Here is a 22,657-nt window from a genome sequence, read left to right as displayed (position 1 = left end):
TCTTTCATGCCTCGATATGGAGGGAAGGAAGGGAAGGTTTCTCATCTTCTTCAATGGCTATAAATCTCAAGTCCTCAAGGACGCACCTTAGGACTGAAGTCATGGACTCGTATACATTGTATCCATCCACTGAGTTACTTTCCATCTGTTTAAAGGCAAACAAGATTATTTAGTGGCTGAAACAAAATCAGTGATGAGGAAATACATTTTAAAGGTGAAAATAATCAGTTTTCTTACCCAAGTGAAAGCCTTGATAGTACGATTCAGGAATGTATTTTCAACCTCTTCAGGTATTATCAACATATGAGCCATGCAATCTAGTATGCATGTTAAGGTTTCTTTAGGGGCCTGTGAAGACATGACAAGAAGGGTAAATCTTTAAAAAATATATACATACATTTAGGAGCTTCATTGTTCTGGAAAGTCATTGTGGTGTGGCTGTTGTCTAAAATCTGATTCAGCACAGTGAATGTCTGACCTGGTCAAGTGTGTTGAGAACAGTTTTAGCATCTCCATTATAGGGTTTCAGGGCTTGGACATCCTGGAGGCCAATAACTGGCTCTTTAAGCTGCTCCAACCATGCCCACATCAGCCCAGTGAGGATGAAGGGATCACGTTCCATACACAGCCTTTCCCATGCACCGCCTTGGTTCAGCTCTGCCTGCACACATTCAGGAGGTCATGTTAGACCCTGTGACTGACACAACTCACTCAGATACATGGTCCTGTTATAGCTGTATTAGCATCTTTTATTCTGGACACACTACCTTTTGGAGTAACTAAAGTCAGAACTACCACACCACTGGTATTGATCAGTTACCTGCCAGGATAAGACTCTGCTCTTGTGCTCTTCTTCCCCATCAAGAAAAAGGTCCACTGCCAGGGCTTGTGCCACCAACAACCTCCTGGCCTCCAGGGACAACTCTGACTGCAGCGTGATAAAGGGAACCTCTGATTGCTCTTCCTCTACGCCTTGTGATCTCTCCCCATTTGTTGCTAACTCCTCCCTCTGTTCTGCCCTCCACCTAAACAGTATGCTACCCTTTTTGACCGGTCCTTCGTTTCTCATAGACTCAGTGCGTTGGATGGTTTTCTTCTTCACTTTCTTTAACAGAACAGATACATCTTTTGGGCTTCCAACATTCTTGACTTGCCAGAGTGAGCCTGCTGAGCTGTATGAGATTTCAGATGTGTTACTGTTACTGTAACTTGGAGACCGCTTTGCAGGGAGAACGGCCTCAGATGGAGAAAGGTCTTTGACCACATTACTCTGCGAGAGAGAGCTGAGAGGTGAGAGGATGTTGAGCTGCGAGCCCAATCGCGTCAAGTCTGACTCACTGTAGCTCAGACTTTTTCGATGGTAGAAAATGGGTGGCTCATTGAAATGTCTGGGTAAGGTGGGAGAACCTGGTAAGCGGGGCTCCTTTACACATAAATCAGAGCCCATCTTCTCAATGATGCTGAGTGTCATTTCAATGTCATCAATATCGGGTGCCTCCAAAATGTCCTCCTCAATTACCTGTCGATTCTCTGCAATGTCCAATAGCAGCCTGGACACTAATTGGACAATTTTTGGTAGGTACCTCAGTTCTTTCCTCTCATAGCCGTGCAGTATGTGTCTCTGGCGGTTTAGGTACTGGGACAGGGTGACTGGATTGGATCGTGGTTCAGCACAGGAAAACACACTCCTCAAAGGGGAAAGGAACTGGACAAACTCTCTGACACAACGCAGTTGACCTCGGGTCTGGATGGAGCCAGGGCGTTTAGCACGCACATATAAAATAGCCTGGTTAGCAGTCATCCTGGTGGTAAAGGCTAAGAAACATGCTAACAGTACACCTGGAGGGATAAAAGGAGAAAACATTCACTGTGTGTCAGTTTGCGCAGATCAAGCCAACTGTCAAAACACTTTCATAATTTTTTAAGTGTGTCTTAAAACAATAGTCAAGTTTTCAAATGAACACTGAAAGAGGTTTTGCTTTCTGTAACCATTCCTCCTGTTCCTTCCAAATGTACAAACAATGTAAGTGGCGGTGGACAAAATCCACAGTCCTCATTTTGTGCAAAAAAGTATTAAAAAGTTTATCTAAAGCTATGTGGGGTGGGATGGAGGACTGTAGGGGGGATTTTGTCCCCCATCACTCACATTCAAAGTGCATTATGCAGGTTTTTCTTTATGGCCATAAGACCAGCAGGAATTATTACAGTAAGAAAATCTATCTCTGGGAAATTGAATCGAGAGCAACTGGACTAGTAGTATAACTTGAAGACGTTTCACCTCTTATCCAGAAGGCTTCATCAGTTCATGCACGTCAGACTAGTCTGGGCTAGTCTGATTAACTGGTGGAGTAACCCAGATATTTAACCTCTGTGGAGGTGTTCAGAAAAGCCACTTGAGTGGTCGTAAGTTAAGTAACGTTGAGTAAGAAAATCTGTTTCAATGTTCATTTGGGCACCTGAATATGGTTTTAAGACAGACTTGAAAAATTGTGAACCTATCATTTAATATTCCTTACAAATCTACCTGTTCTGCCAAGACCAGCGTGACAGTGGACAGCTATCTTTCCCTCCTCCAATGCAAAGGCCATGACCTTCACCATGTCCAGCACAGCAGTGAGGTTTGCCACCCCATAGTCACTCCAGCCAAAATTGTAGAAATAAACTGAAATGGAAAGATGCTTTCAGGTAAACTTGAGCAACACTACAGGCTTACAAAGAACTGCATAAAGCCCTTACTATTGTTCTCCATGAAGGCCTCTGGGTTATATGAGAAGCCGCTGCCTGGCTCCAGAGGGTTTCCACAGCTGGCATGTTCACCAGGTATCTGTAGGTTGACCACTGTTTTAATACCATTCCTTGACACAAACACACAAACAGAGACGTTTACACTTCGTTAAAATAATCTCCTCAGAAACTGTACTCATAAGCTGCTGAGAAACACAGTTTTGTATACCTTTTGAACTGATCAATTATGTTATATTTCTTAATTAATTCTGTTGATGGTCTGGACATAGCGAGAAGATGATCAGTAACCCTGAAATAATAGGAAGAAAATGTTAGTGGGACATATAGTACAACACAATACACATTTTTTCAGTTTACTATTATGGCTACAGAGAGAATATGAAAACATATGACTGAAATAGACAATTTGGCAACTGTTACAATATGTTTTGTATCATCACTAATACTACTACTAGGTAGTGCTAGGTAGAGCGAGCATGTGTACCAGGATGAGTAAAGGCCTTGTATAGCCTGTTGGTCTTCACTCCAGTAATTTGGGTTGTCATACTTGCAGGTTTGACCTCCACAGCCGATTGAACATTGCATATGTCCAGGGATGACGTGGCGTATAGCTTCTCCTACTATTGTGTATTTTGCCCTTGGGGCTCTGACTGGAGGTTTTTATAAGAGATGGAAAAAGAGGGAAAATATAATATTACACAAAATGTTTAGTAATATATTTGACCATTTTATAGTACATAATCTGTTCTCAAATTCTTTAATTGAAGCCATGAGATCAGTGTTTTCTCAGCAGACACATTTTAAATTCTCTGAAGCAGTTATGCACCACCAAATGAAGGCTGTCCTGTCACTCCTAAATTGTTAAGATAATCAGTGGTGAGTACTCACTTAGAGGTGTCTAATCCTTATCTGGCATTGCAAGTCTGTCATCAGGTAATTACAGTAAAAATAGCCACTCTTCTGGTACATTTTAAATGCATATTAATGTATTATTGTGGTACAATATAAACCTGACCAGCTAATTTACCTCCAGCAATTAACATATACATTTTATGAATGCCTAACCCCCTCATCCTTACTTACTGTATTCCATCAGAGCTCCACCTCTTGAGTTTGCATGGAGTGCCATATGAACTGTCACTCAGGCTGAAATCCACAATCATAGCAGATCCTGGAAACACATATATTTACCTTGTTATATACACTCTGTCAAACCTTAATAACTGGTGCTATAGGCCTAACTTCAAGTCTGAAATACATAACCAGTTTCCCTAATAGCATCTCGAGAGGATCTTTCATGAATGACCAGTTATCTGCATTTTATTAAAAAGCCTTAGTTTGAGACTATACATGATTAAATAACAGAGTTGCACATTTGTGCAACAAATACATAAACAAGTACATAGATAGATAAACGACGAAGTTGCACATTTGCACAACAAAAAGTCAATACAATACTACCTATTGTTCCAATAAATACATAAATATAATAAATACACATATTGCACATTCCCACAAATTTCCGTACAAGGTACAATAAGGGGATTAGAACCACTTACATTGATCATAGACCAACATCATAAATCATATTCAGTCAAATATAAAGCACATATAATCCTTCCATCTAATCCACATAACCCATCAAAGGATTGGCAAATTGCTATTCTTAGCTGGTAGTTTTGTCTCAGCATCTTAATCATTGTACAAATTTTCTCATCACTCTTCAAGATAAATATGTAAAATAATCATCCTTGAGTTAGCTAACAAGGAAACCAAAGCAATCAATCTAACAGTAAATAGAAAATAAATGGAGATAAAGTAAAATAAAAACTTACCTGTAGTACATGAGACACAGAGTTTGTAACCACCCCGGAACACAAATGTTCAAAAGCTGCAATCGCCAACATTTCTGACATCAGCCTCCACAGCTCTGACGTTGCCTTTAGCGCTCCAGGTCCAGAAAGTCAATCCCATGGCCTCCGTTGATTTGATTCACCTCAGATTATCTCTGTGTGGTGTGGTGGGGTGGGGTAGGGTAACTAGAACATCCATAGGATCTTCGGCTCTCCTTTGCCGCATCTTATTTATCTCACCAAGATGACAGATCAAGTATGAGAATATTTTTCAAGCTTAAGAATGTGTTGAAAAGTAGCAGGCATTGTGGCCCTTTTAAATACTTATCTGCACAGCTTCCTCCCCTCACTCTGTGTCTCTTGGGGGGAGTGCAGAGCTATTTTTGACTCCTCCTGGATTAGACTACTAATCTTATTACTGTACTAGTATAAAATAGAGCACCCACTACTCAACAAAAACTAAGACTATGGCCTCATCACCATAGCCTTCTGCTTGACTGTTTGGAGATAACAACAATCTAGTATATATTGTGTTTGTTAATACATATACTGTGAAAGTAAACACATGATCAGCCGACCAGATTCTAAACAGGAATTTGCTCAATGAATGCTTGTCTGCTATTGTGAATAAGTAGAAATAGATTATGGATTTTTGTTATGCCAAGGAGTTAAGCTTTTCTCCTGCAGCTACAAATAGTGGGGCTTGAGTGACATAGCAAGTAGATACAATCTTATTGGCTTACCTTGCACCTTGCTAAAGCTGGTTAGGTTTAGTTTGGTGAGGAGAGATCTGTTTCATGATGTACATTTGGAGAGCATTCAAAGCCAATTAACCCAGTGTAATGTTTAAATGCTGTACCTGTCTGGATTTATTCATATCAGCTCACGTACAGATTGTTTTTCCTTACAGAACCATCGTTTTTTGCAATACCTGTTATTGATGGATTTCAGCTTGTATGGTGGCCTAAGATTTTTGCACAGTATTGTATATCTGCGGACTATAAGCAAAGTGATGAGGGACTTTTTAAACTTATTTTTAACTGAATTTGACAGATTTTCCTGCTATTTACAGATAATGGGGGCCGAAGACACACAGTCCTCTCTGACAAGTCTTAGGCTACCATTAGATTTGTTGTTTTAACAATGCTATAATGACTATATATAATTATTTCTCAGTCTCATTATTAGAATACAACAAAAAAAATACAGGAAATGTGTATGCAGTATTACAAAATAGAAAAGAAAAACAGCTTCTATAGGCTTAAGTGTATAAGTATTCAGACCCTCCCTTACACTTAAGCAATAGCACGGAACTGACTCTCTTAAACCTAAATGGAATGGAGCCTCAATTAATAATAATATTAAATAATTAATTAAAAATGTTGTGTACATTTTTCCTGTTTTTTCTGTTTGTATGATGGTGGTGGCCTAAGACTTTTGCACAGTACTGTGTACATATATATATATATATATATATATATATATATATATATATATATATATATATATATATATATATATATATATATAAACTTAATACTGAGAAAAACTTATACTGAAAAGGAGAGTGTGTGTGCTTATATGTACCTATATGTCTCCTTGTCATTTCAACAGTTGCGTTCCTGTTAACATTGCTGAGAAGCCCTAGACAATTGAGGCTCCATTCCATATATATATATATATATATACATATATATATATATATATATATATATATATATATATATATATATATATATGTGTGTGTTGTTGTTGTTGTTGTTTGTTTTGTTTTATTAATTGTGAAAATCATATTGTCTCATTTGAGCTGTTGTGATATGAAAAAGTTGTAACTTTCTGGTTAGCTTAAAATGCATAAACACTCAATTCTCTGGAAGCTATTTGATTATACTTTACAAATCCAGAAACATGATTGTGACTTGAGTTGATTAGAAAGCTAACAAACAACTATTCAAATATATTATATATTGTCCATGATCTAAAATCATCTATTCAAAAAATAAATTGTGCAGCTCAGTTTGGTCATGATGAGGAAAGTACCAACCAGCAACATGATGCATTAAAAGATAATGGTTACAATTCTAACATTCTTATAATATTAAAGGGTGCTGGAGTCACATTGCATGATAGTACATAATCATGTTAAACAACTTTATTTATGAGAACAGAATTATGAGGAACATTGGTCTGGCCAGGTATCAAACCCAGAACCTGACAATCTATCAGGGATAGTTGACCATAACCAGGGCTTAACCACAAAGCCATCAGGGAATTGTATTGCTGTTAGTGACATTGTTCTCCCTATTAATTAAAGTTTAGATCTAAAAAACGATACATTTTAAACTATGGGAGAGAGAGAAGGGGTTAGAGAGGAGGCTTGTGGTAACATTTTAAGGTATGATATGTGCTTGAAGACTTAAAACTGTGGGAATGAGATGTGTTCAGAATTTTTTTTTACCAGTCTAGAATAAATCTCTGCTCTGCACTTTACCTGATGGTGACACACATTGGTGAGATCTGAAAATTGCTGTAAAGGCCCTTTACATTGGACTTAAATTGCTCCAGAAGTACAAAGGATATTACAACACAGAGCACAACTTTGGAATGGGGTCTGTAGTGTAAGAGAGGCCCGAGCACTTGAGTTTCAAATTCTGAAGACATTTGAGACAAATTAAAAACATGTTCACAATTTTTGAAAATCTGTCTTAAAACAACAGTCAGGTGTCCATAAACACTGAAAGAGGTTTTCCTCGTTTTAATTATTGTTCATGCCCATACTTGCTATTAAAAGATCCCCTTCAGATGCACTTACAGTGTAATTAACGGGGGCCGAAATGCACAGTGTATCTACAAATTTAAAAGTGTATCTGAGGCTTATTTGAGGCTTCAGCAGTCTGTGATATAGCTACTGTCCTTTCAGCATCAAACCCCCTCTTTGTGTTTCCTTAGACAATGTTGAGCTGCGGTGGAAGTATAATGACAAAAACAGAGAGATGGAAGCTTGTGGATTTTGCCTGCCATCACATACACTGTAAGTGAATTATGGAGGGATCTTCTAATGTCCAGTATGAACAGGAGGATTGATTATGGCAAGAAAAATGGCTTAATTAAATGTTCATTGTAGGGTCTGTTGTTTTAATAAAGCATTAAACAATGTGAACTCATCCTTTAATCAATTTCCCGGTGACAAAATTTGTGAGAAAACAAAAGGTTAATTTATTAAATGTACACTCCCTCTGCTGGTGCCCTCCAGTAACTACAGTTACCAGCACTTCTGCTGGTGTTAGGCATCATCTTACACCTGAAACCCAGAAATAACTAATATTACACTTTTTGACACAAAATCAACTATAAAACTATAACCAGGAAATACTAATACTAAAGAAAAAAAAGATTGGGGGCCTGCCCAAATACCCTCAAATCTCAATCCAAGGTCTTCTGAAAAGTTGACAGCTCTGGTTAATGATTAAATGAGGTTGTATGTGCCCCGCTGACAAAGAAGCTGGCCCCAACCTGGCCCCTGTATTAAAACTGGTCTAGAACCGCCACTGTTGACAGGCCCCTAAATTGCAGAGGAATTGTCTTAACTTCTTTTTAACCCATATCTCACTGATTTAGCCTGGTGGAAACATTGCAAACTTATAAACCTCTCTCTCTTTCTTACACAGGCATACATCTCTGCATTTATCTTTTGCACACCGATAGTCCTGTCATTGATGTTTTTCTGTAGACACAACCTTTTGCTTTAGATATCGTCTTAATTCAGATTGTGAGTTACTGATTTGACCGCCAGATGGCGCCGCATAACTATAAGAACCTGACCAGCCTCTGCTATGACATTCATTTCAGAACAGCCAGATGGGGCATCTGTTGCCTCCATCTCTATGACAACAAACGGCTCGAACAGAGATTTCCGTGCTCCACATAGGCAACCAAACAAAGCCTAATGGGAAATGAGTTCATTTCTTGGCGTCTGTTGACCCCTTGCGTTTCCTTTACGTACTACAAGTACTACATTTCCCGAGGAGCACTGCAGCCCCATAAGAGCTGCCCCAGGTGGTTGCGTAGGTGCGTCACATTTCAAGCAAACTGGCTGTTCAGCTGATCGTGGCTAGAGAGTAACCCTATATTTGCGAAAGCTCTCGCGAGAGACCCAAAATCATGCTCTACCCCTAGCCCTAATCAAGTGTTTTTGTGCCTGAACCTAGCAAGCATTCAATCAAAGCATCATCACGCCATAAAACATAATTATTTTTGTGCAATGATAAACAACCTGCTCAAGGAAAAAAAAATCTCACGAGAGTCTCACAAATGTAGGGTTACTATGTAGACACGATCCGTTCAGCTGTTTCAAAAAAGTCGGTTTTAACGGCATGGAAATACCGGAAGTCACTCAAATTGCCTTCAAAATAAAAGAGGAAATTTCTGATATTTTGGGATCAAATAAATGACTTTTCACTCTTTACTCGTTCACTGCTAAAATTAGGTTTTTTTCTGACATTAGTCCACAAATAAGTTAAAATTAAAGTGCAGCCACGCGTGATCTGAAGCATATTTTTGTGGACAGTGGTTTTATTTTGAAAGTGCAAACCAGAAGTTGTATATCCTGCCTCCTGTCTTGGCAGTTGGTACTCCTGCTCCGGCGCCACAGCTCCGACAAGCCGGGGGAGAGCTGAAGGAGGTACAGGACCACAGCGATGGAGCATTTCTAGAAGATAACGGCGAGCTCCCCCGTTGGAGATAATTGAACAGAGTCATCTACATGACCAAAGAAACAAGACCGGCAACGAGAAACGCAAGCGTAACAATCATGCAATTTAAATACAGACGAATCTAAAGCAACCGCTTGTTCTTCAAGGTTACACCGCTTGAAGACGTCCCCTCATCCCCCCCTTGTCGCAGATCAGCTGGCGTTAACGTTGGTTGATCGTCACCGGTACCGATCATGTCCGTGGAAGAGCAGCAAGGCTACACCGACGCTATGCTGTTGCTGGAGGCCGGGCCGGAGTGGATGCGGGCCGAGATCGAGCGTCTCTCCCGGGAGCTGAGTGAGACCACGAACGAGAAGATCCAGGCGGCGGAGTATGGGCTGGCGGTGCTGGAGGAGAAGCAGCAGCTCAAACAGCAGTACGATGATATGGAGATTGAGTACGAGGCCGTCAGGCAGGAGCTAGACCAGCTGAAAGAGGTAGGTTGTGTATGAAAAATCACAGAAAAATGCCTTAGAAATAATACCAATCTCATCTATTGCCTTTAGGATTCACAGGCGCTACGCACCAACCCTTCAGTTAAACCTAAAGCTCAATTTGGGGCGTATACCCATTGAGTTTCCAATGACCTTGTAATTAAAAAAAATATATATATATTTATATGCGCTCATCATTACAATATTCTGTACAGGGACCGAGCATTTTGAAAGGCATCAGTCATAAAATAGCTATCTGATTTTCCTCCTACAAGGTCAAAACTGAAAGATGAGGGGGGGGGGGGGGGGGGGGGGCTCCATCATGCTCCTCACCCCACCCCCTCTCTACTCGGGGTGTCCCCCCATTGCACTGCCACCTTTATTTATTTATGCCTCCTTCTTCAAGGCATTCCTGTTTGACTCACAGCTACTAGGCCCTGTGTGTTTCCTCCCCTAATCATGAGCAGATCTGCAAACTATACAGATAGGACTATTATTACAAGCAGTGATCTCCATATGACACACTATGCTGTGAATGTTTCCAAAGCCAACACTTTTACAGGTTTAATGGGCAGTAGATATCCTTTCAAAGTGTCTCTCAGCTCAGATGGGCCCTCCTTTGCCAACAGGAATTACTAGTTAAACTTAAAAGGGGCGGGAGTATGTTTTAAATTTTGAACCTTCCCGCTCAGAAGAGAGAGGGATGAACAACTTGCAGAGGAAACCAGACTTGTTACGGCCCTTTGGGAATGGAAAGAATGTAGAGAGTGACGGTTCAAGCTTGGCTAGAGCGTTAGATAAAGGACGTGTCTGTTTTTCTGAACAGTGGCTTGACTTATTCCCCACTGTTCTCCGTCTCAGCAGCAGTTTGTCACTGTCTTGTGATTTAGAGTGAGAGAAGTACGGCTTCAGAGTGACGTTAGGCAGTCAATGGACGCTGACCCACAACGTAGTCATGGCAAAAAAGCAGATTCCCGCTTTGACACAGCCTTGCTCACATCCTCATTTGAGATGTGGGGTTCTTCCTGTGTCCTCCCACCAGGCTAGACATCCAATAGCTGAGAGAGAGCTGACTTCATGGTAAACCCCTTTATGCCATGCCAGATTCCTGCTCACTGCTCCCTTGGGTTTTTTGTGCTTTTCAGTGGAGAGACACATACAGAGAGGTTTTCAGCTGTCTGCTTTTCCTTCTTCTCTCTGTCTGTCTTCCCGTGGTTTTCTAATGTTCAGAGGAGACGTTTTCCCATGCACTTCTTTGGCAAAGGGTGGCCTAACTCTGTCACTGAGGAATGACAGCAAAAAGCTCTGAAAAGAGGAAACAAACTGGAAAAGAGTCTAAAAGAGTAACCATAGCAGCAAATGAGGGGGGAAAAAGGAGCAGGGACATTTGTGGAGATTTTTCTTGGTTCTTGAAAAACATGCCATCTGAAGTCCTTGGTTAAAAAAAAAAAAAATCACATTGTGAGTCTGCTGGGTTTGTGTCTTTCTTTCTTTTCTTTTCATAATAGGATACAAACATCCATCTGTGTGGGTAATAAACTCAGTTGTTGGCTCACAGCTGTAGCAGAGGTTCTGTCTTTTGCCTCAGGGTTGGGTTATGCTGGTTGTAGATCACTGGTCAGATGGTAACCTTTGAAAGTCTGTGGCTATGATCCTTTTATCACTTTGTCCAACAGCCCCACTCCCCTCCCCCTTCTCCCTCTGAGCCCAGCCTCTGTATGAGGGGCAGTGATGCTATCACAAGAGAAATACAAACACATTCCTCTGATATCCCTCTTGACTTCCTCTTTATTGTCTGTTGGAGACAGACAGTAGTCAGAGGAGAGCAAACACAAGATAGGCTACTGTCACAACAGGGGCTTAAATTAAAGCTTATCTCAGCAGTTGGTTTCCACTTCAAATTCAAACTCATAACTCAAACTATCATTGTGACTGAAAACCCCCCCCAAATGACATATTAATCAACCTCTTGCTTTGTGGTGTTTTGAAGTAGATGGGGCAATCTAGCAAGTGTGGCTTTGTCTGCAACTTTTATGAAAGCTCATGAGAAAGTCATTTCTTTGTTCACGTATAAATGCCATGTTGTTTTAAGTCGCTGCTACTATTTACACTGATGGCAGCTATGTTTGGATGTCCCTTCTTTTTTCGAAGTCCCAGACAGACTGGAGTAGATTGTCTGGGAAATTTACAGAGGAGCTCAACATGGGATCCTCTTCAGTGACCCTAAAACTCTCCTCAGTTGCTGGCCAGCACAAATACAACACAATAGAAAAAAAGCTCAGATTTATGTGCATTCATAGTGATTTAAATGCCCAGACACCACTCATTTGTCGTCATTTGGACAGAGACAGTCAATCGGAAATCATTGTGACAGTGGGCAAACTTCCCCTGCCATTTAGCCAATCCTCCCATCCTCACCTACCGCTCGGGCAGGGTACTAATATTCACACCCACACTCCCACAGTACTCTTGAGGCAGGAAGATGGAGGAATTCTGTGCGCTGCTGTTGCTTAGTAACGGCACAGCTCCGTGCCTTAATTTGAGCGTCCGTGCCGCTTCCTCAGCAAGTGCTGCTTTTGAGTTTGTTGGTCTCACAGCTAGCCAGATTAGTAGTTATACACATGATAATTGGCTAGAGGTATTCATAGGATGTTCCAATCTGTTCTCTGATGAAACTATCTTGTGTGTATGTGTATGTAAAATATATCTTATGGTCTATTGTTGGCATCCATCTGGGACAGTGTCAGCCCCTTTTCTCATTCATTTCATAGCCCTCCAACCACAAAATTATTGTCATGCACTGGCCTCTGTCACTAGGGATACACTGCCATGTATATGTTGATGTCCTCTAGTGAGGAAAAGCACTAGACAGTGATTATTTTCTCATTCCCCCACTGGCACCGCCTGCATCTCACTAGCTTGACAGAGAGATACATCTGCAGGCACATGAAGGTGACTCACTTGACCCTCAGCTCCTGTGCTACCTCCTGGACAGTAGCTAACACTGCTCAGATTTTGTCTAATTGTCTGATCATAGATTGCGTTGTGATAATGCAATTTATTTGTTTTAATCAAGGACATTTTATCAGACATACAAAAAATCATGTCTAAAATCAACAGCTTTGTTGCTCACTCCTTAAACAATGCTCTGATAAAGACACCCCTGCATGCAAGGCTGCTAATAAAGATATGATTGTTAGCCGCGTGGACTTTTACCCACACAGATCTCAGACTGCAGTTTCAGTCACGGTAAAGTAGCTAATTACATTATACCACATTGTAGCAGTGTAAGAGCACAAGGTGGTGTTGCCTCAGCTGTTGTCGTAATTCTTAAGTTAAGCCAATCACAGGTAACATCATGTGCCACACCTCTGACGGTTAATGCAGTTCGGAGGGAGTAACTGGAGAGTCTGTGGTGTGCCGTGGCTTGATGTTTAGCCTCTCGGCTCTTCTAAGAGAAAACACAGCAGCCACAGTGACGCCATTTTTTTTTACACTGTTACCGTTTCAGGCGACTAAGACAATGGCACTTTAACCCAAGAGCTCTTCTGATCCTTGAAGCACTACAACGAGCGTCAGCGACCACACTGAAGTCATTCAGTCACGCGCAGACCCCGTTCCTCCCATGCAACACTGCTATCGATGTAGTGCCAGCTGTGTACTGCGTTGTGGAATTCAACCAGACAATCAAAACCCTAAATATTGTTAAGCTCAGTAAAACCTGGCTGCTCTGTGCTAGGTTCGCTAGGCCTTTGTGCGTTTGAGCCCATTGGGGTTAACAGGTCTTGGATGTCATAGACGAAGAGAGAGTTAAATGCCAGCGGAACACAGCGTATGACAAAGAAGAGAATTGAGAGAGGCGTCCCATTGTGGTTACATTTGAAAGGATTGGTCACTTTTGTCCCTTTTGAAATGGCTGATTACTAAAGGATATATCCCAATGTCCTTAAACAAAGATATCTGGTGTGACTCTAAGCCCTTTCTGTGGTGTTAAATGGGTTGGATGCTGATTGGACGTCAGTAGAAAATACGAGTAGAACACAAAACCCATCTGGTCCCTTATATGAAGAGTCATAAATAAAGTCAGTCTCATATTATTGGATTGCCACGCTGTGCTATATTTCCTCAACAGCTGCTCATCTCTCACAGTCTTTCGTATTTTCCATTCTTGTAGCTTATCGCAACATCCCAGTGCTTCCTAAACGCTCATTCAAGACAACTTACTCAATCACTTCACTTCTTACTTCACTGGGCTTCCGATCTGTGTTCAGTATGCTTTTGCATCTATCTGTGACTGAGGATGCACTAAACCTTTCAGCATTGTTTGGGGTATTCTGATCAGCCCTTTTATCCATAATGTCTTTTGCTGGACGGCAAGTCTGCAGTTAAGGGGTAATCTTTTCTAAATGGCACTAAATAAAGTCCCAAATCCCCTACCCTCTGGGCCTAAGAGGATGAATCCCAGCCGCTATGCACAGGGCTTACGGAGGTCTGGGAGTCTGCCAGGCCCTGCCACATTCAGCAGCCTCCATAGCCAGGCACAGGTAGGTGCATTTTGGGTTAATGCTGCACTGAGATTGGCAGGTGTGCTTGGGAAACTGCCCTGTTCTTCCTATCCTGGCCCAGTAGCCTAGTCCAGTGCTTGCCAACCCTATAGAACCCTGTTCTCCGAGCGCTGTCAGGCCTGCACTCTGCTATATGAATTTCAGCCACAATAAGCATGTGCAAATTATGGTTAATACCACCCACACATTTATTGGAAGAGAAATTTCCACTGAAAAATCTTTATTTAGGATCCAGACTGGTAGGTCAATCCAAAGAACCACTTACGTGGACTCATGTTGCCTTCTGTGTCCCAGAAGGACGAACATATGGCATCGCAAAGTAATGAAAGAATCATTCTGCCCAGTTTTAGGTAAAATGGCCCGCTGCTAATCCATAATGATTTAAGAGCTTTTGTCTTTAATTCTGCTAAACAAAATACCGTCAGCACCCATCTACAGTTTAAGTTGAGGCTATATTTACTCTTGGAGCATTAGTGGATGGCTGTAGGAGTCCTCCAGGTCTCAGTGGGCGAACTATTTGGGCTACTTGTGTAAAGAGTGGAGTGTTTGTGCAGTGTGTTCAAATGAAAAGAATCGCACATTTGTGGTATGAAGCAGTTTGTTGGTTGTTAAATATAATTTAAGGTCCTCAGTGAAACCTACATCAAGTGCCTTCTCAAGCCTTTCACAGGTTGTTGTTGCCTACTGACAGAGGAGCATAGCATTGTGACTGTTCATGGGAATATTGTATGATCTAATTGTGTGTGCGTCATCAGGTCACACTCTGAGATACTTCCCTCTGGCTACAATAAATATGACTGAAGTTTTTACATAATCCCAATAAATAGTGTCCATAAAACATAAACAAAGCTCAGCAGCAATAAAGTAGACGATTTTGATTTGAGTATTTGCAATACTTCATCTTTCATATTGTAAAGCCTAGAGTTACACTTCATATATATATAGTTATATTTATACCTTTTTAAATACTCTAGTGATTAAATATTTCCTTAAAAACATTTTCAAAAGTCAAAAGTGCATGCAGAGAGGTGGTATGGCAGCCCAGCTAGGTCATGATTCGACCTGTGTAATCCAATTACTGAAGACTAGTCCAGGCTAAAAGCAGAGGATGATGTCATAGTAATGGCTGTGTGTCTCCAACAATACAACATTTCCCTACTCCAACACAGCATAACAACTATAAACTATTGTAAATCTCAACAAAGAAGCCAGTGTGTACACACGTGACTGAGCTTCATTTGAATGTGCGGAAGAAACACAAGAGCCTCTTATCCCGTGTCTCCTTCATGCCCAGTTTTCTGTGTTGTGTGGTTTTCACCAATATTCACCAATGAGCTGATTAAATCTAGACAGGCTCTTTCATTTGTATCACCTCAAATAAACTATTTTTGAGTTGGTGATGTTCTCTTTAAATCGACATGGCCATGATCTGTATTGACCAAAAAAAACCCAACAATATCCTGTGTGTTAGGTAAGTTTGTTCCACAGTAATAGTACCTCGCTGTATTCTCTTTTGGTAACTAGAGATACTGTGTGGCATAATTTCCGTGATAGATACTCTAGTGTCCTTTTTACACATGGTCCGGGCTTAACTACTATTAAGTTTAGTTAAGGTCAATGTAAGCAGTTGACAGCAGGGTCATATGTATTTGTGTTGAGACTCCATCGTCTTATATAAACAGATGAATCAGCTTGGCATGTGGGTAGCGATTGTGTTGTATGCCGCCTGCGTCTCTCCTTGAATAGAGTCTGTAGGCTGCATCACGCTCCCCTCAAACTTTTCTTTTCTGCCACCGAATCCAAACATGATAGACACAGAATGACACCCTCATGGCGAACATGTCTAACGCCTCTACTGGATGCTTGTTTATGGCTTTGTGTTTTCATAACTGTGACCATAATCACCATTGCTGTCAAAGCAAAGTTCTACAGCATCAAATCTTTCTTCAAGCACAGCTCTACTCCATCAAATCTTTGTTCTTCCTTCCATTGAAATGAAGTCAGAACTCGGCTGCCCTGCCCCCCTGACTCTGCATCCTGTTTACTTGTGAAGGGTCTGGCTTTTTATAGCGGATGGGAAGCGTATGAAATGTAGCTCTGTATGAGTCCGGATATTTTTTTGTACATCAGAGGAAATTACCCCATGAAGTTCATCGCTTGCCTTCCCTGGTGTGCTAACTTCAACACTCATTATGCTAGGTTTCCATACAATGTTCTGGACATTACTAATATTTATATTATTAGGAACCTTTTCAAACTGAACAGAGGTCAATTTATTTCCACCAATAATCTATAATCTCTTTGAATCTTCAAGCTGGTGTTATACTTTCTGCATCTGTGAGTATACAAGGGTCGAGGGTAGAGTCCATGTGATGTAAATTTCATCATCAGAGGGTATGCGTGAAGGCTCTGCATACGTCCAATTTTTTGTGGCTGCTTGGCCACTACGCTACAGTCAATAGACGCTGATCTACTGTACATATGTGGAACGTGTCCTCCAAGCAGACTCCAGAAAGTAGTATAACAGATCCTCTACGTGTCCATGGTGTCCGCAGCTGTCCGTGTACGTGTCCGCTTAGGAGTATATTCGGGCTTAACCCAGATAGCAAGAAATCAGAGTCAAATGTTAATGTCCCTTTAAAACCAAGAATGCTTTACTCCCCTGGGAGTTGAGGGGAATATTCCCCAATGAAACAAAAGATCGGACATGGGGCGTGCAACACCCCCACACTAATTAGCATATATGACAGGCAGGAATAAACTAGCAGGAGCTATTAGTGGACAGATGGTGGGTGCCCCAACCCTGCCGAGAGAAATAAACACTCACACATGCACACATGTCCGAAGGGTGTGACTTACTCCACCCAATCCCTCCTGCTACAGAGGAGTTGTTGAGTTTTGTGTGTGCAATTTCTTGTCTGCAGGGGATTTTGTGGTTTGGAGCACGAGATGAAGAGATCAGGGGTGAGATGTAAACAGATAGTGTCCTCTGTTTATACAACTGCATTTTGGCATACTCCTGCCTGGTTCCTCTGAAACTCTACATGGTCCACTCATTTCATTTATCTCCTGACTGGAAGGGTAGTGCCTCCTATCTCACCGGAATTAATTAAACCAGAGGGCATACTCTGAAAAACATCTCCTCGTTTTAATCGGTTATCTATTGAAACATTAACCCCATTTCAAAGGGTTGTCCCTTTGCCCTGGGGGTCCTTTTAAGTTTAACACCACAGTTCAATCAGAGCACAGCAGTGTGTCTACATTCTCTCTGCACTGCATACCCACTCCCCGCCACCTCCTTCTCATTCCCCAGGCTCCTATTGTAAATAGGCTAGTGGGTCTGGGTCCCCCCTATCGCAGTGTGTCACACCCAAGACTCATGTAGCCCACGCTTTGAAACCCTCAGGCATGGCAGAACAGGGGCGCACAGGAGAGAGAGAGGGAGGAATTGGAAGTAGGAAAAAAAAGTCAGTGGGGGGGGGGGCGCTGGTTGTACAGCAGTAACAACATTAAGAGTTTGGGCTTGCAGAGGGGAAAAGAAAGGGAGGGGTTTTAATTGGATGTGTGCCAGTCTCTCAGGGGTCCTTGAGAAATGGGGATAGGAGATAGAAAGGGAGAGAGTGGGAGGGGCACCAGGCAATACATGGGTTTCCTGTGGGAACCAGCTACCTCTCCTTTTTAGATGCAAGAAGAATAGGGGTTCCTCCATCAGCTGGCTTAATGATTGGTTTAAAGTGCTGGGAATTTAAATAGAAACTAAACAGCTTATTTTGTACTAAACATTGATGTATCTCATGAAAGAGCAGTAGGCTGTTTCCAGAATATGTGCAGCGTTCACTTTAGGGCATTGTGTTTTAGCTTATCTTTCATCTTTTTTTCATTATTTTACTTGAATGCTCTGTTGTTAGAGAGAGGTTTAGGTATTGTACAGTCGACCAAGTATTGTTTGAACATGGTATGAAAGAACGTTTTGTTAAATGCAGACCAGAAACAATCATTTGTCCGCTGCATTGAGTTACTGTATTGTATATAACATAGAGTACTTTATTTGCGCACAGATACAATCTATTATGTACACACTGGTGCTGTATATACCGAGCCCCCACCTCATTCTTTATGAACTGACAGGGCCTCATGTGGATGGCTTCCCACTCTGACCCAAGATTTAACCTCACTGATGGAGAGTATGTGCACACAAACAGGCACATACAGAATTTGATTATTGCAAAGGAGGAATGGAGGTCATTAGTCTCTGTCTGGCTGGGAGCAGGGGCAGTTCTTGCCCAAGAGACCATCTTCTAGGTTTGGGAGGGTGAATGAAGAGATAGGAGAGGGGGGCAGTTAAGGACAGCACTTGGAAGAGATTGGGAGATAACTTTAGTAGCCTTGTTCATGACTTGAGTGGTGGAAAAATTGACAAAGTAGGTCAGGAGTGTTGAATAGTTGCATTCAAGTGGTAACAAATGAATCATCTATAAATGGAAACCTCAGGAAGAAGTCAAATGTAGTTACTGCAGCCCCTCCCCCATCCTGTCAATGCTCTAACCTGATTGATTAGACATGTTTCGCCACTAATGGATGAGTCCAGGATGATGAGGGGGAAATGCTTTAGGGTCTCCTATACAACATTAATCTAATAAATGATTATTGGTAAGGTTTAATGGAGGTTTGATAAAGAAAACCTCATCACTGAACAAAAACACAAACAAATAGATTCAACGTCCCCTCCCTCCTCCATCTTCCTGCAAACCTGACCTCGGACTTTGGAAAATGCAATCACATGTGTGTGGGTGTGTGTGTGCCTGAGTTCACGAGCGTATGCATATATGTATGTGCGCGTGTTTACATGTGTGCCTGGTCCCAGCTGTGGCCCCAGCTGCTCCCCTCCTCTGTCATTTATGTCTGTAACAACAACGGGCTGTTCAGCTGTGGAAGTCATATGTGATATTTTCCACAGGGAGCAATGTCTTCTGGGAATTATGGTGAAACACACACTAAATAGACTGAGCCTGGTTCACTGCTTGTTTGCTATGTTGTAGGTTTGGCCAGATAGCACAGAGCAAAAACTAAAATACCTCAAAGCAACCTCAGACCAGCAAGCTCTTTGTGCAATCAGATCTTTATTTGGAGAGGCACAGGACGTGGGTGAAGACTGTTGCCAGAGAAAAAGGGAGGAGAACAAGCTGTTTTAGGCTTAGCCCTGAAACAGCCATCTGTGTCAGTGGCACCCTCTGCCCTGCCTCTATACTGACCGCTTTTCGCTCTGTCACTGTAATTGGCATAGTAACCATAACGACGTCTGTTCCCCTGGGGTGCAGGCGCGTGGACCTGGGAGATTTCATCCAGGCTCTGAGTGTCAGGCAGAAAGGGGAACTGACACACTGAGTCCAAGCAGACACAGATAAGGCAGTCTTTGCATTGCAAATGACTTAGGTTGTGAATGCCCAGAGCCGGAGCTGGTATAGAGCACTGCAGCGATAAGAACGATGATAAAGAGCCCCTGACGCCGATATGGTGGTGCAGTATATCAGACCTATTGAGTCTGCGCTCTCTCTTGAGACACCAGCTTTTTTCCTCCATTCTGTGGCAGGTTTAGCAGCTGAACAATAGATGTGCTAAACAGCCAGGAATAAACCAGATGCTCCAATGTGATTAACTGGCTGCTGGGATAAAATAATGAAGACAAATGTAGATTTTAAAACCTTGCGGTCTATCTCTCCAGTTGCACAAGACTGAACAGACATTTTTTCATTGTGGCATAGAAAACAAAAACAGTAACTCAAGTCAAGACAAACCTACTCAGGAAACACTTTACCCCACAGAAATATGCTTTTTCTCTAAATGTTGATAGTGGATCATGGTTTGTTTTAAGGCTTAGCTTGTATTTCACTCATGAGAAGAGTGGACATGACCTCTTCTCACTAAACCACAGATTCCACATTGTGTAAAAGCTGCCCTCATCTTATATATCATATACTGTGAAGATAAACGGTGCTCAGACTCCACCTCTTTAGCTTACTGTCAAGGGGTTTAATGACTGTTTTTACCCTGTAATAACAGTCTGTGAGCCCCCCACAGTATAGAGCCTTCAGGCTGACTCAGACACTATAATGGCAGTGGAGAACATGGTTGTCTTCCTTTTGCAGGTGTTTCAACTTTTTTATAAAGGAGATATATTTTCCACAAGCTCCTGTCTTTGTGGACGTATGATGAATATAAATCAGCAACATGTTAGAACATGAGGTCTGATCAAAAAAAAACTGACTTCACACAGAATCTCTAATGCTGAGTTTAGATTAGTAGCCTTTGGAATAAAATATCAAATGTAGTTTTCCCCCATCTCCCTGATTCCCCAGATCTGATGAAAACCATAACTAGCGCTTTATCATTACAGCCTGATGTTAGCAGGGAGGATTTTGTAGAGATTTTGTATCACTGAGCTTCTGCAGCCCAATTAGGCTGCTCTGATATTTTTTCATGTTTGAGAGGGACTTTTTCAGTTAGGCGTGTAAAGGGCCTCATGAGTCTGATTAGTACATCGCTCATACACAGAGACTGTGTGTGTTTGTGTTTGTGTGTGTGTGTGTGTGTGTGTGTGTTTGAATTACCTTCTCCCAATGGCTCTCCATCCCCTCTGGCGTTCTCTCTTTCTCCGTCCTGCCCCGCAACTCAGGAGATCCACAACCTGGTGTAGCTTTGCGGTTGTTTTAGGAAGGTTCATGCCCCTTCAAGTCTCATGCTTGGAGTATTACATTCACAGCCAGTCTACTTGAGGCTAAATAGTTTATTTTCAAGGAAATACGTGTCTCGTAAATTCATATGTGGGTATGTTTCTCTAACTTCTGCTTTCTCTTATTCTCTGAGGTGTTATTCTTTGCCTTTGGCCTCTATGTGTGGACAACATGAATTGCATGCAGTGTTGTCTGAGCCCCTATGAGGCTTTAAACACTCGCCTCTTCCCCCTGTACATCAGAAAGGAGAGCAAGCCTCTACATGGCTTCAGTACCAGGTGCTACAGTATGGGTGACTGCAGGGCACACAGGGAAAATTGGAAATGGGACGTCTGTGTGTGTGTGTGTGTGTGTGTGTGTGTGTGTGTGTGCGTGTGTTTGAAATTGTCCAGGCCTGTTGTGTGAATAATAGCCCAACGGCTGTGTGCTATGCAGTGAATCAATGTGGCTCTGTGCCAGGCAGCCACTAATATATCTGCCTCTCCTCGTTCGCACCCTCATGTTTTCCTCTCCTTCTTTCTCTATCTGCTCGGCACAAAAAAAAGCCTTGCATCTTACTGTTAAATGTGGAAGCTTCTCATGAATATATACTCTAATTACTCCTGATATTTTTTTGCTCATGTGCTTTTAGAAAATCCCTGTTTGAAAGCACCTAAATTTAGAGTTGGTGATGTGGATAGAAACTGTCAAAAAAGCGAAAAAAGGGGAGAATTCCACCCAGCGGAGAGTTAATCATGAACTCCAGATTTGTCAAGGGATGAACGTGAATCCCTGTCTGTCTCTCTCTCTTTTTTTTATTTCCACCCCACCCCCACCACTGAAGAGTAGCCTTGAAATCTGAAGTAATCATTAGCTTCTCTGTTACTCATTATAACAAGTGACATTGGCTTTGGCTGAATATACACTGAGCAGTAACAGTGCTCTCGTTTAATTGAGTTAACTAAAACAAACGTACACTGACACGTGACGTGACACAGCCGGATGATGCAGAAACAACAGGATGAGCTATTATGTGCCAGAGAAATAGATAAGTTTCGTATAGTGTGGTGACAATGTTTAGTAAGGGACAGTGGATCATCCAGTACGCTTTTTAATGTATTATGAACAGTTAGTGGATGGCTAAATATAGAATCGACACGCATCTCGAGGCAATCTGTCCCTTTCGAAGCTGCAGTGAAGCGGACTGTGAATGGAGATGTAGACACTGACAGAAAGGGAAGGGTTAGGAAGGGAGAGTCTTGTTTATCATCGCAAACTGTGACTACACGTGAGCTGTGATTCACGAGGCATGAGAAACAATTCAGTGTGTGCGTTTTTTTGGTTTTGTATCTCCCCCCCCCCCCAATCCCTCCTTCCTGCCCCCTTGCTCTCTTCCTCCGTACCCAGCCGTATACAGCGACAGCCCTAACATTGACCAGCCTCAGTTGTTGCTGAGACACTGCTTTGGCATCCTCCACGACTCAACCCTTGCACTCTCTGACCATCTGTATGAGTGATTAAAACTTGATATAAACGACATTGTTCAGCATTCAACACAGGCTGTCTTTGTCATAGCGGAAGAATGCTGACGAAGAGACT

General features: G+C 41.9%; 2 protein-coding genes across 2 annotated transcripts in view; one reads left to right on the top strand and one right to left on the bottom strand.

The window, feature by feature from the left end:
• Positions 1-4: 4 nt before the first annotated feature.
• Positions 5-3,874, bottom strand: ptpdc1b (protein tyrosine phosphatase domain containing 1b). Its single transcript, XM_062427117.1, has 9 exons — positions 3,829-3,874; positions 3,230-3,395; positions 2,954-3,034; positions 2,737-2,855; positions 2,525-2,662; positions 821-1,839; positions 479-661; positions 238-348; positions 5-145 (listed from the first exon to the last, which is right to left on the bottom strand). Exons 1-9 carry the CDS (start codon positions 3,872-3,874, stop codon positions 5-7), a joined length of 2,004 nt encoding a protein of 667 aa, XP_062283101.1.
• A 5,370-nt stretch (positions 3,875-9,244) lies between these two features.
• LOC133987167 (protein bicaudal D homolog 2-like) overlaps positions 9,245-22,657 on the top strand; it is a 44,242-nt gene continuing 30,829 nt past the window's right edge. The window contains exon 1 of the mRNA XM_062426448.1: positions 9,245-9,786. Coding sequence (XP_062282432.1) covers positions 9,544-9,786 — 243 coding nt within the window. The 5' untranslated portion in view covers positions 9,245-9,543. The remainder of the gene's footprint in view (positions 9,787-22,657) is intronic.

The sequence above is a fragment of the Scomber scombrus genome, chromosome 10 (assembly GCF_963691925.1).
Source record: "Scomber scombrus chromosome 10, fScoSco1.1, whole genome shotgun sequence".
In the NCBI taxonomy this organism is placed as follows: Eukaryota; Metazoa; Chordata; class Actinopteri; order Scombriformes; family Scombridae; genus Scomber; species Scomber scombrus.
Note: the sequence above shows the minus strand (reverse complement) of the source record. Positions and strands in the feature narration are given on the sequence as shown.

Excerpts from the sequence above, each read along its gene's own strand:
- ptpdc1b (XM_062427117.1), bottom strand. The coding sequence starts at position 3,874 with ATGGCACTCCATGCAAACTCAAGAGGTGGAGCTCTGATGGAATACA. Across the intron at positions 3,035-3,229 it reads CAAGGCCTTTACTCATCCTG|GGTTACTGATCATCTTCTCG; the intron begins GTACACATGCTC and ends CTATTATTTCAG. Across the intron at positions 1,840-2,524 it reads CGCTGGTCTTGGCAGAACAG|GTGTACTGTTAGCATGTTTC; the intron begins GTAGATTTGTAA and ends TTATCCCTCCAG.